Below are 18169 nucleotides of genomic sequence, written 5' to 3'. Positions count from 1 at the left end.
AAGCTAATGTTTGTGGAGTGATACGATATGGATTACTAGAGAAAAATGATTTTGGAAAGTTCTCGGGAACCCTTACAAAACCCCGGAACTGCGAGAATTCTTGGACAAGTCTTTCTACCCATCATACTAGAGACCCAGCAGGGATTTCTTCCACAGGAAACTTTCTCTTCCACCCAAGTTTTGGACTGATGCGTCTTGTCTGCTCTGAGAAAACACTAGCATTGGTCATCAAACTTACTCGCTCATATGCAATCCCCAGCAAACCAGGAAGTCATTGAAGATCCCCTTAAATACTGCAAATTGATGAGTTCTTGAGGATTGATAAGGCAGGGCAAGAATCAAATCAACATAACTGGAAAAATAACAAACAGAAGACACTGTGAACACTCGCCAGGTCAGGTAGCACTTGTGGAAAGAGAAGCAGAATTGTTGGTTTGGGTTAAAGACCCTTCCTCAGGGGAAAAGCGAGAAGAAATGTGTGCTTTCAGTTGCAGAGAAGATGGAGGAGAGACAGATGGGACAAAGGGAATATCTCTGACCGATTGCCTATGTGCGACTCCAGGGCCACTGTTTTCCAAACAACTTGTAAGTGTCCCCAACAAGCTGCACAGTTCAAATCATACGTGGAACTGGTGATGACAACTTCCCATGAATAACAATGTATAAATAATGAACATAAATCACTGCAATTTCTGATATTCTCAGTCAGTGCAAGGAGGTCATCTGTAGAAAGCTTCCATTCTGTATGGTTTGGAAAAGGGAAATATTTGGAATAAAATAAATATCTACACTATGTCTAAAATAGAAAGATTAAATGAAAACCTACCGTTTGAAGTTTGATCTTTATTTTATGAGGTTGAAGTGAGGGATTACGTAAAGAGCCCACCAGCCCGGATGCGCGTCAATCTTCAGAGCAACTGTATGAAACCACAAACCAGTTGCAGGACTTAAACTATAGAAAGATTAACGACCCTAGACTAAGCGGATGATCTTTATGAGAATCAGGGTTGGGAGTGGAGGGCACGTTTCATCTTTCTATTTTATATCAAAGTCGCGTGAGTGACTAAGTGAAGCCTTCAAAGCTCTGTGGTTTCATGCAGCGAGCCAGTCTATATGTGGACACACTGCGTCGATTAACCATACATGGTTGAAAGAAAAAACATACTTCATTGAAACATGATGTTAATTTGCATACATGTACATGCTTTAATAGAAGCAATCCCTTTACCTCAGGGATAAACACTTGTCTTAATCAACATAACAATATTCTTTTAGCAAATAAACCAGGCCTGTTAATTGGTTTATTGTAAAACTTCTGAAAAGTGCGCTCATCTGCCCATTCTGCTGTCGCAAGAATGTGATCCAGCGGAACCTCCATTTTATTTCCCGCCGATGTAGCTGCATCCCTGGTAAAGTGAGATTTGAAAATATCAGTATCCACTCCCACATCCATTAACATACATTTTATCCATCTAGAAATGGCTTGCACCGTTACTCTTTTGTGTGGCTTTTTATAACTTATGAAGAAAGCTTATTCGTTACCTCGAAGGTTTTTTGGAACCTCGATGTATTTCTTTACATGAGTAACCACACACAATCTTCAATCTGGTGGATACGCCAACAGCTCTAATTTGTATCCCAACACACCTGACCAGCTCTGCTTTATCAATTCATCTATGGAAAAGACCACTTTTTTTGTCAGATACAACAGCGTTATCCAGTCAAAGTTTCTGCAAAGACTGAACTTTTTGTGCTGAGACAAAGAGCGATAAGCATTACCAATTTGTGAGTGAGCTGAACCAAAGATAAAGATGCGGCTGGTGCCAAATTGCGAAGCAGCCTTAACACTACCTTAACATTCCATACATCATGATATCTGGGTCTTGGAGGGTTCCTGTTAAAAACACCTTTCATGAATTTAGATACCAATGGGCGAGTGCCAACAATTTGATGTCCAAACCTGAGCACTAAATATGATAAGGCACTACGAGCAGTGTTAATAGCACTGTAACTTAACTTTTTTCAAAATATAAAGCTGTAAGAAACTCCAAAACATCGGCTATATCCGCCGTAAAGTAATTTAGATGTGCCTCCCCACAAAACTTCTCCCATTGGAAACCATGGTTGAGTAGGCCAATTAGAGCTACTAAAATGCCTGATGCCTTGAATAATTTTCTGCAAGCATCTCCCAATAAGGCAGAATGGAGTGAAGGCATAGAATAATACCCCCCCCCCCCCCCCCCCCCCCCCATAGAAAATGCATCGATTGCTTCTGCCCCTGGGTCTGGTTGCCAGGCTATACATCTTGGTAATTGATTATTAAGTCTGGAAGCAAACAAATCAACCTCTGGTGTTCCATAACAAGCTATTATCTTGTTGAATACTGCCTCATTCAGCACCCATTCAGTTTGTTCATTGAACTTCCGTGACTTAGCATCTGCTACCACATTGTATCTGCCCGGCAAATGAGCAGCTGATACAAAAATACTTCCATCGAGACACCAAGACCAAATGGTTTTTGCCAGAGCATCACACGATAGTGATCTACAACCACCCATATGATTTACATATGCCACTGCTGTCGAGTTATCCAATTGTAGCCTTATATGCACACCATGTTCCTTCCCACAATATGCTTTCAAGGCATGAAATGCTGCTAACATATCAAAATAATTTATGCCATATTTTTGCCCAAGACGCAACTCTTCCTTGTTCCACCTACCATCACAACTAGAGATGGTGTTAGTTGCCCCCCATCCTAGTCTACTAGCATCACTTTGCAGTGTTGCTGTGGGTTTATTATGTAGAAAGTTGCCCGAACAACCATGTATATTTGCAATCCCCCCATTGTAGTTCAGCTTTTGACTGTCAACAACTTCATAGGTCTGTCAAAATGACCTTTTTCTTTTCCCTTGAGAAAATGTTAGAGATATATTCTTCTTTCTCATGGACCGACTGCTCAATCACTCATTTTTTATGCAATGCCTCTATCTCTGCTTGAATATCCAAAGTTTCCTTTTTGAATATACACAGGCCTCAGCATGTCTTGTCGAGGAGGAAACTTGTCAGCCAAGAACTCAATTTTGTAACCCGTTATGCTATGTAGTATAAACGGATCAGAAGTTATCCGTTGCCATTCATTTAAAAATAACCTTAATCAGTCACCGACACGAAATTCCTCCGCACACCCTATGTGACTGATGGTTGCACATCCACCTACCTCAATGGTCATAGGTGGTTTATCACTAGAGCCAGCAGACCCTAGATTTTGTTCGGCCTTCTTCCTTTAGCTCTGACATTTTGACCTGTTGGGGACTGAGGCTGAACGTACGGTGTGCGCATCTTCCAAGGTGGACGAGATGGACCTAGGCCTAAAAAAGACCTCTGGCTGGGTCTAAATTGAGTAGGCCTGGTACTCCAACCAGCCTCAGAGAAATGATTCCTGCTGCTTGTCATATAGGGGTGATATTGCCGGAGTACTGGAGCCTTACCCTTATAGGGTGTTTTAAGCATATTCACAACAGCCTGGATGACTTGCTTGCAGAAATCTTTTCCGAAGAGATATGTTGCAGGCTGCACATTACTGGGCCTGCATAAGTGTGCAAATTTAGGATTTATTTCGGGCCAAATGGCATCTTTCCGTAAGCAGTTTATCTCAAAATAAGCATTACATGACAGTGCCAACGTATCCTGCTGTACTTCCGAAAGCTGAGCCCCATCTACTGACCTAGCAAAGGCCGTGATACCTGCAGATAGTAGTCTCAGGATTCGTTGTAACTTTAGATCGTTTGACTTTACTCTGTCCTTGAGAATATTCCAAATGATAGTATTGACTTTCGGGACATCCAAAGACTTGCAGTTTTCTGGGGTGGGATATTTTCCAACCGTATCCAGCATAATCTCCTTATTCAACTGATGAGATAGTAAGAAGTCGATGCGCCTGGCCAGCCCTTCCTCTAGTGGCTGACTTGTCCCCGAGGGGATGGCTTCCTTATGATGAGCCTGCCGCATATCATCGATTAAATCATGAGATCCCCATTTCTTAGTGATATCCCCATAATCGGAGTCACCACTGTAAGACTCTCCGATACTCCCCTCATCAGAGTGGGAGACGTACTGCAACCCTGAGCTAGGTGCTGCTACAGGCATTTGGCTGGATCCGCCTGTTAATGCCTCCTGAGCACGGGGCATATGTCGTTCCATCAATTTTTCAAGTTGCCACTCTAGTTTGGACAGCCGGTCTTTCGTAGATGTTGGGGCAGTGTCTTCCTGTCCAGACTCGTTCCATTGGACATTTCTGTCTGATTTAGCTTTGGCCTTGCCCCGACTCGGGGTTGCCGAACTGCTCCCTCTTGGAGCTGAATGGGAGGTTGCTGTGTAGCCCGCGGCTGCCAGCATCGAAGTCGAAACGGGCGGCCGTCGGCTTTTTCCACTTCCGCGGTCCGCTGCCGCTGCTTTCTCAGCAGCCCGTTTCCCCTTTGCCCTAGGTTTATCCATCGCGCCAAACCTCGGCCAACGTCGGAATTAGTTGTACAATTGTACTCACCTGTTCGACTTTTAAACCTTACCACTTGGGGAGATTCACGTGACTTCGATATAAAACAGGAAATCAGTTGTTAAATTTTCCTTCAAATATAACCGGGGTTTTAGTTTCAAGTACTTATTTGCCACACTGATAATCTTTTTTTTTTTTAATTTTACAATTCAGTACTGGGTTTCCAATGCCATAATGGAAGGTGTAAATAGCGTATAAAATCACGAGAGGAATAGATTGGGTAGATGCACAGTCTCTTGCCCGGAGTGGGTGAAGCGAGGACCAGAGGACGTAAGTTTCAAGTGAAGGGGAAAAGATTTAATAGGAATCTGAAGGGTAACTTTTTCACTCAAAGTGTGGTGGATGTATGAAAGCAGCTGCCAGAGGAGGTAGTTGAGGCAGGGATTATCCTAACATTTAAGAATCAGTTAGACAGGTACATAGATAGGACAGATTTGGAGGGATATAGACCAGGTGGGACCAGCGTAGCTGGGACATGTTGGCCGATGTGGGCAAGTTGGGCCGAAGGGCCTGTCTCCACACTGTATTACTCTGTGATTCTAATAACTCCAATTTATTTTAATGCTACGCCTTTAACAGAGAAATGTCACAAGTTAACTCATCACAATCAAACATGGTTGAACATTATCATACATATGATGTTCAGAGGTATGACAGAAGGCTTAGTTATAGCCACTGTGTTTTTTATACACCCTTGAAAATGATAATATGCTTTACACATTCTTGTATTTGTGGTATTGTACGCATTATAACGGAGAGTACTATTTTTGAAGATTTTCTTTACTGGGTGAAGAGTGTCATTTCAGGTTCCTGCATTTACCCATATAACAAATGAGCAAATAAAAATAAAATAAAAGATGAAAGATTGGACGCTTTCCAACTTCCATTCTGTGCAGATGTCCTTGACTCCAAAAAAAAAAAAAATTGACAGCCTCAAAGCTAAAATGATTTCAAACACACGACTAGTTAAAATAAAATTCTGGAAGCAAAGGGGATTGTTGAAAGACTTTTCATTGTACAGATTCACATATCTGTAGGGATTTTTTTTTTTGACTGAGTAGGCAATGATAGCACTACATGGTAGCAGATGGTGTGTTATGCTGGTGCATCAGAAAAGACTGAACACCTAACAGCATATGATGCCTTTTATGATAAACCTCCTTAATCTGTTTCTGTTGACTAACAAGAGACTGCAGTGAGAATGCATCTTGTTCCTGTAAAAGCAACATTCATTTACATATTGAGAAATGTCACTTTTCACTGGGGAGAAAAAGGCGTCAAGTTCTGATCCAAATTAAAAGTTTAATTCAAAAGTAAGCAAGGAAAGCTGTACAAAAATAAATGGACTTTTTAGACTTTTTATGGTATTTATCAATAGTCTATTATTGAATCAGGTTAACACACACTGATTTGATTGTGTCACATTGCGCCATAGAGTACAAACAAGGTAGAAACACATACTTAACTGCCCAAAAAACTGCTGTTACGTCCAGATTTTAAGTGTTCCAGCAGCAAAAGGGGATCAAAGCAAAAAGATACAGTTTGTACACTGCAGGAAAGTTTGCCAGAACAATATCTTCAAAATAAACTTCAGACCTTTTTTGAGACAGATATACAGGAGATAAACTGAAGCATGCAGCACAGTTCCATGTGGATCGATAAGACTGAGAAATTGAACTTGAGATAACGTCTGCCAGGAAGCACAAGAGATTTGAGCACACAACATCCAGAGCTGCAAGGTGAAGCAGCTTATTTGATACTAGTTTTGCCACTTCAACCTACACACATAAATCAGAGGGTTATAACATGGCTGCACATGTCAATGTGATGCAAAGGGATTGCCAAATAATAACTAGTTAATTGCCCAGTTATTTATTCTGCTTGGTGGTGCAGTTACATATGTCCTTGGATCCTTCCACACTTGGCTCATGTTTGAGTACTCTGCGGGGCGTTTTCTGACTGGGGTTGAAGCAGTTTCTCACTCATTCAAAATCTTCTGTTGCCGTCGGGCATGGGTGGAATGCGAAACATAGAGGTGAAGAGCCTTTGTAGAGCAGGACGTGTGTTTAGAATGTAAATGGTAGCAGGTGAGCCAGTGATGGAAGTTGGTAGTTGGAAGCCCTATATAGCAAGAGAAGTTGCAGAACAAATTCATTTATCTTGAACTCATTCAACGCCAATGGATGAAACATCTGTGTTTCATGAAGAAGCAGGTTATGGCATCAGGCACAATTATAACTTTAGACCTCAGACCAGAGATACAGCTCAGAAAGAGGCCCATTGGCCCACCAAGTCTGCACCAACCAGCGATTACAATTTTACCAAAGCCAATTACCCTACAAACCTGTACGTCTTTGGAGTTTGGGAGGAAACCGGAGCACCCGGAGAAAACCCACATGGTCATAGGGAGAATGTACAAACTCCGTGCAGTCCGCACCAGTAGTCAGGATCAAATTCGGGTCTCGGGCCTTGTAAGGCAGCAACTCTACCACTGCACCACTGTGCTGCCCCGAGACCAAAGTCTCAACAGCACTAGATATGCCATCCAACACCTAGGTTTTATGTGATAGCATTCTTACCATCCACCACTAGAGACAAATGCAACAGCTTGCTCTTTGCAGTTCTGCTGCTGTGTAATAGTCTTCTCTGCTAAGACAAGCACAGTAAATGGATCAGCTCTTTCCAGATCCAAGCAGCTGAAGCTAGTATGGAGTTGTCCACTGTCACAGGATACCATGAGACTCACTGATGAGCATTTTTGTGAATCGAGGAACCCCATTACCTGATGAAGGGCTTCGACCCAAAACGTCACCTATTCCTTTTCTCCAGAGATGCCGTTTGACCTACTGAGTTACTCCAGCATCTGCAGTTCCTTCTTATCCATTGCTTGGATGTTTAGCTGGTGAGTGCTAACAGGCAGTGAATCGTCTGGTAGCTATTTCCATTCTGCATTGGTTCTTTATGGTGCTTCAGATTCAGATTCAGATTCAGATTCAATTTTAATTGTCATTGTCAGTGTACAGTACAGAGACAACGAAATGCATTTAGCATCTCCCTTGAAGAGCGACATAGCACCCGATTTGAATAAAAAATAAATAATAAGTGTCAAACCGAGGTACGTTGTTTATTCAGCTAGTCAAAAAACAGTTGTTGAGCAACATGGTTTTACATTCTAACGTGACCAGATTGGAACACATGCCCAAACATCATCAAGCACGGTTCCAACATTCACGAGCAGAACTTTAGCTTCCTGCCACATACAGGGTCGTTCTCAGTGAGAATAAAGATGTGTGGAGATATGCACATGCTGTCCAAAGTTGCCATTATGAAGAAACTGATTTTCTAATTAACTATCAGGCAAGAAACTGAGGGGGGATGAGGGGAATGAGAAATAATAGTAAATAGAGGAATAACAGGAGGAGGAACAGCTACAACACTGAACACTAGCTCAGCTTTAAACAAATTATTCCTGAGAGACAGCAGTCACCTCAACTAAACCTCCACCACAACCTCGCCATTCACTTCGCTCTCACTTGTCAACCATCTTGTTTCTTTTTTCAAATTTTATCCATTCATTCATTACATTGTGCATGCAAATTTAATCTTATCACCTTACTGCCTACTCTTATTGCTTGTCTTCCATATACCGTTGATGAACCCAGTATTCTACATATTGTGTCCCTACTAGGTAGTGCTTGGTGGTAAAAGGCACAAATTAAAGAGTTTTCAGATGGCCTTGAAGAATAATCTCAACTTTAAATGACTAATTTAATGCCAAGGGCTGCAAATGTTGGAGCTAGTGGCTGACAGAAACAGACGGAACGCTAGTACTATGGTGGAGCTGTGATTAGGAATGCTCCCATTCCATTCCCAGAAAGAATCACAAGTTTGTGTTCCTTATATCATCTGTCATTCATAGAAACATGGAAAATAGGTGCAGGAGTAGGAGTAGGCCATTCGGCCCTTCGAGCCTGCACTGCCATTCAATATGATCATGGCTGATCATCCAACTCAGTATCCTGTACCTGCCTTCTCTCCATACCCCCTGACCCCTTTAGTCACAAGGGCCACATCTAACTCCCTCTTAAATATAGCCAATGAACTGGCCTCAACTACCTTTTGTGGCAGAGAATTCCAGAGATTCACCACTCTCTGTGTGAAATTTTTTTTCCTCATCTCGGTCCTAAAAGATTTCCCCCTTATCCTTAAACTATGACCCTTTGTTCTGGACTTCCCCAACATCGGGAACAATCTTCCTGCATCTAGCCTGTCAAACCCCTTAAGAATTTTGTAAGTTTCTATAAGATCCCTCCCTCAATCTTCTAAATTCCTGAAGAGCAGTGCCTTGGCATCCATTCTATCCTGTCAGAGACTGATTCAAAACAATACACATAACATGCAGCATAGGAACATATGTTGTTGTTGAAATCTGAGACTATAGGTCTTGAAAAAAAAAGCTGGCGAAACTTAGCAAGTCAGAGAATATGTGGAGGGAATGGACAGATTTGCGTCAGGACCCCTCATCAGACCGATTTGTTCGAACTAGTTTACAGATATATTTATGAACCTATGATAGTTCTTCCAATGTAAGTCTACCTTCATAACCACCTGGTATGAGAACATGAGTGAAAATTATAAAACCATAAAATATAAACACTAACTTCCTGTCTTCAGTGATCTGCCAGCATTATGTTATAATAGGGAAAACCAGGTTAACGTCACAAATGCTAGCTATTGTTTGCCAACTTCATGAACAAATACAAAATATTTTCTGAAATTTTTAGAAAGTTATTTGCCCTGTGTTTAAGCTTTCCAAGTGTCTGATTATTAAGATCACATTTGTGACAAAGGATTTTCAAAGGGCAAAATTCTGCTTGTCTAATCAGAACATTATTAGACAGGAGCCAGGGAGAATAAATTGGAAGCAGCTGATATTGGATAAGTTCACGTCTGAATGAGGGAGTTGTTTAAAGATGACTGATCAGAGTTCAGGATGGGCATGTTCCAGTCAGGATGAAGGACGATGATGGCAAGGTAATAGAACTTTGGATGACGAGATCGGCTGTAAATTTGGTCAACAAGAAAAATAAAGCATATTAAAGGGTTAGGAAGATAAGCCTTTGTGGAATATAAAGCAAGCAGGAAAGAACTCAAGCAAGCAATTCGAAGGGACAAAAGGGGCCATGAAATGTTATTGGCAAGTCGGATTATAGAAAAGCCCATAGCACTTTCTACATGCATTAAAATCAAGAGGGTAATTAGGAAGGGAGTAGAGCCACTCAAGTATAAAGGAAGGAATTTATGTTTGGAGTCGGAGGATGTAGCCTGTAAACAAGTACGATGCTTCTCTATTCACCAAGGAGAAGAATATAAAGGATCGTGAGGTTAGTGTGGTGTATATTAATATGTCAGGATGTACTGAGATCAAAAGGAGGTGGTGTTCAGTCTCTTGAGCAGGAAGGTGAATGAATCTTCCGGGCCTGATGGTTATTCAGAGAGAAGAGAGGAGATGGTTGAGGCCTTGAAGATGATCTTTGCATCATCTCCAGCCACAGGTGGGATGTTGGAGGACTAGAGAGGGGACAATATTGCTTCTTTACAGGAAATAGGGACTGACGAGCCTTGCAACAATGGTAGGGAAACGATTGGAGAAGATTTTTAGCTTTAGGAATTACTTCAATTTGAAAGAGAATGGACTAATCAGAAACATCAGCATGGCTTTTCTGTGGCAGTTCATGTCCGGTAAAATTGATTCCGTTTTTTCGAGGAGGTGACAAAGATGATTGATAAAGGTAGGGCAGTGGATATTGTCTGTACATGGTCTTTAGAAAGGTATTTGACAAGGTCCCTCATTATAGACTGATCCAGAAAATTAAGATGCATGGAATCCATGGTAACTTGGGAGTTTGGATTCAGAGTTAATGTATTCACAGAAGCCAGAGTGTAGTGGAAAGGTGATATTCTGGCCCGAGGTCAGTGCCCTGTTGTGTTCAGCAGTGATCAGGGCTGGGAACTCTGGTGTTTGGGATATATAAATGATTTGGATGAAAATGCAAATGAGTTGGTTAGTAAGTTTGCACACAGCATAAGAATTGGTGATGTTTCAAACAGTGAAGAAGGCTGTCAAAGAATACAGAAATTGTATAAATAAATTACAGATATGGTTGAAGTAATGGTAGGTGGACATGAAAATGGGCAAGTGTGCGGTGTGTTAATTTGAGAGATTCAATGTAAGGGGAAAATATACAGTATATAGCTCCCGAAAATCAACAACACAAGCAGATTGAGTGTAAGGAAGGTATATAGTATACTTGCCTTCATCGGGCAGGGCATAGAACATAACATCTGGAAGACATGTTGCAACTTTATAAGACTTTGGTAAGGCCACATTTGGAATATTGTGTGTAGGTTTGGTTATCCTATTACAGGAATGATTTGGAGGCCTTGGAGAGGATGAAGAAGAGGTTTTTCAAAATGCTGCCCGAATTAGTGGGTAATAGCTATAAGGAGAGGTGGGACAAACTTGGATTAGAACAGCACAGGAATGGGACCTTCTACCCATGACATCCGTGCCGAACATGTTGCCAAGTTAAACTAATCTTTTCTGCCTGCATGTGATCCAAATCCCACCATTCCCTGTGTTCCCACCTATCAAAAAAACACTTAAATACCACTACCGCTGCCTCCACCACCACCCTTGGCAGCATGTTCCAGATAGCCATCATTCACTGTGTAAAAAATCTTGCCCCGCATATCTCCTTTAAAATTTGCCCCTCTCATCTTAAACCGGTGTCCCCTGTGTCTGCCATTTCCACCCTGGGGGAAAGGTTCCAACTGTCTACCCGAACCATGCCGCTCATAATTTTACATACTTCTGCCAGGTTTTCCCTCAGCCTCCGATGATCAAGGTAAAACAAACCGACCCCTCCTTATACCTAATATCCTCTACTCCAGGCAGCATCCTGGTAAACTTCCTTTTACCCTCCACTAAGTTTCCTCATCCTGCCTGCAATGAGGAGACCAGAACTATACCACAATACTCAAAATGCACCCAATCAAAGTCCAATAAAGCAGCAAAATAACTTCCTAACTCTTATACTCAATGCCCTGAATTATGAAGGCAAGCAAAACATATGCCTTAATTACCACTATCTGTGTTGACATTTTCAGTGAGATAAAAACTTGGACCACCAGACCCTTCTGTACATCAGTACTGTTAAGGGTCTTGTCATTAACAGTATACTTTCCCCTTGTTTTCTGTGGAGAAGCAGAGGCTGAGAGGAGACGATAGAAGTATTTAACATTTCTGAGAGGCACAGATAGGATAGCTAATCTGGATCTAGAAACAAGGGATGCTAGGGAGCATAGCTTTAAGGTGAAAAAGGAAAGTTTAAAGGAGATGTGCGGGGCAATATTTTGTTTTTACACAGAGGGTGATCGGAACCCGGAACCTGCTGCCAGGGTGGTGTTTGAAGCAGATACGATAGTAGCGTTTAAGAAGCTTTAGATAGGCACATGAATATGTAGAAAATAGAAAGATATAGATCATGTGTAGGCAGAAGGGATTAGTTTAATTTGGCATCATGCTCGGCTCAGACATCTGTGTCCGAAGGACCCGTCCTGTGCCATACTCTCTCTGTTCTATATTAACCTCATGAATTCACACGAGAGAAATAAACTTTAGAAAACTCTATCTGACAGCAGTGTTAACGCCTGAACATTTGTGACATTTCAAAATGTTTCCCTATTTTTTGGCCACTAAAAACATAAGAGAATGTGTTTATCCTGACACATTTTCAACTGGCAAAAGAATTACTCTTGTACAGCATCTTTGTGTTTTAAAAAAAAAATATCAGTGTAAATATTAACGTTTCAGACCAATTCACAGTAACATAACGTCTTTGTCAGAAATAAGGAGAAATCTTTTTTCCACAGAACATTTAGGTTTCAGAACTCACTACCGCAAGTTATAGTGCGGTGAATGACATTGTGTTTCTGACTGGAGACTGGGGAAATATGTATGAGATAATAAAATAGAAAGTTATACTGATAATTATGAAATGAGCAGGGGTGGGGTGAAAGGATAATATGAAGTGTAAACGCATTTAGACGTTAGCTGTGTCAATACTATAGAAGACACCATATGTGTTCAAGAAATAGCTTCTAAGATGGCGAGGAAGAATCATTTCAATCATATTCACTGAATTATTACCAAGAAGTGAAATCAGCTTAATGTGGAAGGTCATTTATCAAGACTGGCATTCTCTTCTCATAAATTAACTGGAGCTCTGACTGCTGTGGAGAGGTACTGACAAATGGTGCAATTTGAGAAAAAATAGGGAAATACTGTAGAATTCTATTGAGTTATCCAGAGTAGACAAACTGTCATTTCTTAAACGTTAACAAACAAGCATTTGGCTAAGAACGGCTGCATCTTGCAGTCAAGCTCACACAAATCCCTGAGCCCAGGAATAAGCAAGTTGTATTTGCATTTGATCATTCACCAATTCTTTATGGGTCATGGAGTGATATATGCAGCAAATCTGAATATTAGTTCTGGTGCTCAACCTTATTTGTGGCACTGACTCAAAGTAATTACATTTGAAGATACTGTCTTCTTTATGAGGCTGGCATAGAAACACAGCCCATCAATAATATTAATTGCAGCTGAGCTATACTTCTCATTATCCTGGGTAAAAACATCAATATTTCAAAAGAAACGCAATCAAAACATTGGTAAGCAGTGGTCACTACTTCAAATGTTCCCTTTCACTTTGCACCTTGCGACACAAAAATAACACGAAGCAATGCTTCCCTCAAACAGTGAACCCAGGACTTTTCCGATCTATCTACAAAAAACTGTCAAAAAATATTCAGCAAATTCTCCAGATGCACCGCTTCTATGACAGATGTCCTACCTCCTGAAGTTTTATTTAGCCTGAAGAAAATCAAAATGGCAGCATGCCATCACAAACCACAGGAAATATGGCAGCAGTGAAATGTTTTAAGACTGCCCCACATATTTTCTACATCTGTGCCAAAATTGATTTTATGTTTGGTTTGTTAAAATAAGCAAAGGGCGCCACACCGCAAATGGGCTTAAACAAAATAGCTGTGATGTTAATGGTCGTTTTGGTTAATTCTTGCACTGCTAATTTTAATTAACAAGCAAAACACATGAAAAATAACAGTTACTGTATCTGCCGGAAGGAATGCAACTACAATTACTTGTATTGAACCCAGTGAATTAATTAATTAATAACATTTTCGAAAAGACTGTAACTATGGCTTTGACTTTGCCTTTAAAATTGAACTAGGTATATCCTTATTATTATTATTTTATGATTATATAATTCTCTCTCCTACCTAGTAATGTCCTACAGATTCAACAGTGGCTGTTCAACCCAGCTTATGAATTTTAAAAAATCTCAGCAAATAAATTATATGAGCACAGACAATGCACTCTGGATCACCAATCCCAATGGGATTCTTTCAGCAAGCAATCAATAGAATAGAGACCTTTATATCTTTCAGCTTTGTTGCTGAGGATAAATTACGGCATTGTTCATAAAACAAGCAAGCGTCAGAACTTAAAGATGTTTCATCAAGAGGGTTTCAATGCAGCATGCTCATTGTGGGATTTTTGTACACCAGCATTCAGTGCACACCATGATTATTTTTTCCAAGCACTTTATCTTGCACTAATCATTAATGAAATTCACGTGCGTCCAACATCAATTCTTTAATACCATGGAGATGAGTCACTCCCAGCTGCCACAGGCCCACAAGCTGTATTCCTGAATGAATAATTACTAGGCCCGTGAATAAAAGAATAGGGCAGAAGGATTTTTAAGGCAAATCAGTATTCAGGTTAAAGTTCTTTCCAACAGAAAGGATTTAGTTACTGAATGAGTTTAAATTTAATATCCACCAATCAATCAGACAATGGAATAATCCAAATGAGATGGGCATGAAGTGCTCTGGCTGATGGAGATTAATTAGGAAAGAAATGGTACAGTTGTAAACCAGCATCTGATATGTTTCCAAGTAAGCAAAAAGTGAAATGGTTTCACAAATGAAGTCTTCTTCTTTCGTTTGTGGCAGCATAGGTTATGTAACGTCCTCCAGGTAGCCAGTTCAATGTGCTGTTGTTGAGGGCCATGAGGTCTACCTCTCCACCAGGGGGGGCGGAGGACAGCGCAGTCAAAAATGACGTGCTTCGTTGTTTGCTGGTCTGCTCCACACACGCAGGCTGCAGACCTGTAGCCACCATCTTTCATGGATAGACTATCTCCACCCTGTCCCTGTAGCTGAGACACTTCCTGAATCAAAATCTACCCCTATGACCTTTATTCCTAGACTCTCCCACTGGTGGAAACATCCTCTCTACATCCACTCTATCCAAGCCTTCCTACCTTCCTCTGGGAGTAGCCACCCACCCATGCATTGGGGTCCCTACCTCTGCTACCAGTTTTGGACAACTTCTTGAGCTACAGCCTGCTTCTTCAATCAGACTGGCACCTAAACAGTGTCATTAGTAAGGTAGTCACCATTACTGTTACATCTGTGACTATCAGTGAGTTCTGTTGAACATCCATTAAAGTTTGGCATAATTACCTTGACTCAGTTCAGTCAGTGCCTGTTGACCTGATATCTCGGAAAAGTCCCTCAAATTTATATGCCAGGTACTCTTTCAGTCATAAGGTCATTTATGATAGATGAAGAACATGCATCAAGCCTCACCATTGACAAGGAAAGGGTTAATATTTTAATACCAAGAAGCTTTGCTTTAGGTTCTGAGAAATGTTAGAAAATAAGCCTGTTTGAACTGGCAGTGAAGGGAGTGGGGTGGAGGGAACAAAGGGAATTTTGTGACACCACTGAGATTGAATGGCATAATTAGACTTGAATAGGAGAGGGTGCTGAAGCCTTGTTAAAAGCCACAAACCAATTTTGAGGTGGTATCAACATAGGAAATGGGAAAAAAAGTCCTGCTGGAACTGGGACATATTAAAATTACTAAAACATTGGAAAATAAACATGGCCCAGTCGTACAGGCAGCACATGGGAGAAAGAGCAAAACTGAGCTACATCAGAACTGGCAAAGCAAAAAACTGCTGATGCTTTTGGTCAAATTATCTGCTGCTGGCTCAGAATGCTATGTATTCAAGAACTGTCCAGACTTTAACACAATCCAGTGCAATTTTGCGGGAGTGTTGCATTGTCTGAGGTGCTGTATTTTACACCTGACGCTAAACCAAAGTTCTATCTGTCTACATACTCTGTTGAATACATTAGAACCAATGGTACTATTTGAAAAGAATTCAACCAGGCTCCCCAATGCCTGAGCAAATATCCCTTCCTCAACTGTCAATACCAAAACTGATTATCTTGTGTTTCATTAATTTTCAGTTTGCAAAACTTAAAATTAATGAAATAACTATTTTGCATAAAATAACTGCTACATTTTGCCTGACAACAACAAAAGCACGAATCAAAACTTATTTTCTTAATAAATCTCCATCAGGCACCGTGAGAATGTAATAAGGCCGTCCTTATGATTTGAACATCACTGCATGTTAGCTATTTCTAATTGAAAGCATATTTTCTTCACCTAAATCTTAGCTTTTGCAGTAAGGGGTAATTAATGAATTCACTGGGTTCAATTTTTGGAGCATTACAAAGATTTTGGATCGTATTCCAAAACCACTAGGGTTCATTGGCTGTGTACCAGATATGTTATAATGATAGTAACTATCAAATGTATACAAGTTTCCTATTACTAAGATTAAAATGTCCCCACTACAGAGCAGGAGATATTTTCATTCATTTGGCTGAGGAACAAATGAACTGCAATGCGGAATGTTTAAGTTACTCCATGAATAATTAAAGGGAATACGTGTCATGATTTCAGAGATGATGATGATTGTTATTGCTCTAAGCGACTTGTGCCATTAATTAACTATGCCTAGCTAGGGAGAAACAGATGCGGTACGCTGGTTTGGAAGAAGCGCAAGTGAGTTTCTGCTTCACCTGGAAGAACTGTTTGGGAGCCTAGATGGTAAAGGAGGGTGAGATGACAAGGCAGGCTTTGCATCACGTGCAGTTGTACGGGAAATTTCCTGAAAGTGATGGTGGAGATAGAAGAGTACACCAAAAGGGAAGAGTCACTTTGAAAATGCTGAAAGAGGATGATGGTGCAATGTTTTAGCTGATGGAAATCGCAGACATTACAGATGATGATCTGTTGGATGGGGAAGCTGGTGTGGAGGAAGACAAGGGCCTTATTTTAATTGCGAGAAGAATGGAAGAGAGCAGCAGCGTGGCATGTCGGCATTCGGACCAGACTGATTCACTCCTCCATCTCCAACACCAACTCCACTTCCCTCGGCATCTTCTCCCATGGGACATGCAAACCCTGTCTATTTATCTCTTCCCTCCCTCCCATCCAGTTGAACCAGCAATTGACTTGCAAAGCTTACATGTGTTTTTCATGACATGACTTGTTCTACAACCAAAAGCATGTTGAGTGACAGCTTTGAAGAGCCCAACTGTCAATTTGCAAGGGGGATCGAGCTTTGAGGTGCTTGTCACTTTAATTCTCCTTCCCACTCCCACTACAGACTCTTAGATTAGTTTAGAGATACAGCATGGAACCAGGCCCTTCGGCCCACTGAGTCTGCAATGACCACCAATCCTTGCACGTTAATTCAAGTCTACGCACACTAGAGACAATTTACACTTGTACCAAGTATACAAACTCAAGCCAATTAACCTAGAAACCTGTACATCTTTGGAGTGTGGGAGGAAACCGAAGATCTCGAAGAAGACCCACGCGGTCACGGGCAGAACGTACAAACTCCGTACAGGCAGCACGCATAGTCTGGATCGAACCCGGGTCACCGGCGCTGCAAGTGCTGCAAGTGCTGTAAGGCAGCAACTCTACCACTACACCACCGTGCCACCTTCTTTGTTCCAAAGTTGCACTATGTAAGTTTAAGGAACGGCCCCCCCCATCTTCTATCTGGAGGCATTCCAGACCTCAGGAATCACGAATGAAAATCTAAAATGAAAATGGAGGATGCTGGTAAAACTCAGCAAGTCAGGCAGCATCAATGGAAGAAGAAACTGCCAATGTCTCAAGTCTGAGACCACTGATCAGACCTGAGAAAGAGTGAAACAAATTAACGTGGATGGCAGAGGAGGTGAGGGAGGGTGATGGTTGGAACAATAGGCATTACACCTCTTACGGGATGAAAAATAAGGCCATCATAGACCAATTAAGCTCCTTAACTGAATTTAAGAATTTCAGGGAATCAGTCCTTTTTGGGATGAACACTTTGTTAATACTGGCCAAATTAAAGACACCACAAAATGGAGGATCCCTGCACTTGTCACAATTGCTTAACACCTGTCAGCTGAAATATACAGGCTTTGGATTGGCCTGGGCCCAGACTGGCATGCAGGATGGTGAGGGATCCAGGTGTTCTCAAGTTTTTCCTAAATTGATAAAATGTATAGGAGTTTTGCAAACAAACCCTAAATGCATCATTTTGATTGGATCGCGGCAAGGGCATCGTAAATAATATAAATAATGTTGCGAGATGGTCATCC

General features: G+C 41.2%; 1 protein-coding gene across 1 annotated transcript; it reads right to left on the bottom strand.

Moving 5' to 3' along the window:
- Nucleotides 1-871: 871 nt before the first annotated feature.
- LOC129710692 (uncharacterized) lies at nt 872-7228 on the bottom strand. The gene is made up of 2 exons (XM_055657861.1): nt 3221-7228; nt 872-1406 (listed from the first exon to the last, which is right to left on the bottom strand). The coding sequence occupies exon 1, from the start codon at nt 4495-4497 to the stop codon at nt 3262-3264; it is 1236 nt and encodes a 411-aa protein (XP_055513836.1). The 5' UTR covers nt 4498-7228; the 3' UTR covers nt 872-1406; nt 3221-3261.
- Between the last annotated feature and the right edge of the window lie 10941 nt (nt 7229-18169).

Source organism: Leucoraja erinacea, chromosome 28 (assembly GCF_028641065.1).
Source record: "Leucoraja erinacea ecotype New England chromosome 28, Leri_hhj_1, whole genome shotgun sequence".
In the NCBI taxonomy this organism is placed as follows: domain Eukaryota; kingdom Metazoa; phylum Chordata; class Chondrichthyes; order Rajiformes; family Rajidae; genus Leucoraja; species Leucoraja erinaceus.
Note: the sequence above shows the minus strand (reverse complement) of the source record. Positions and strands in the feature narration are given on the sequence as shown.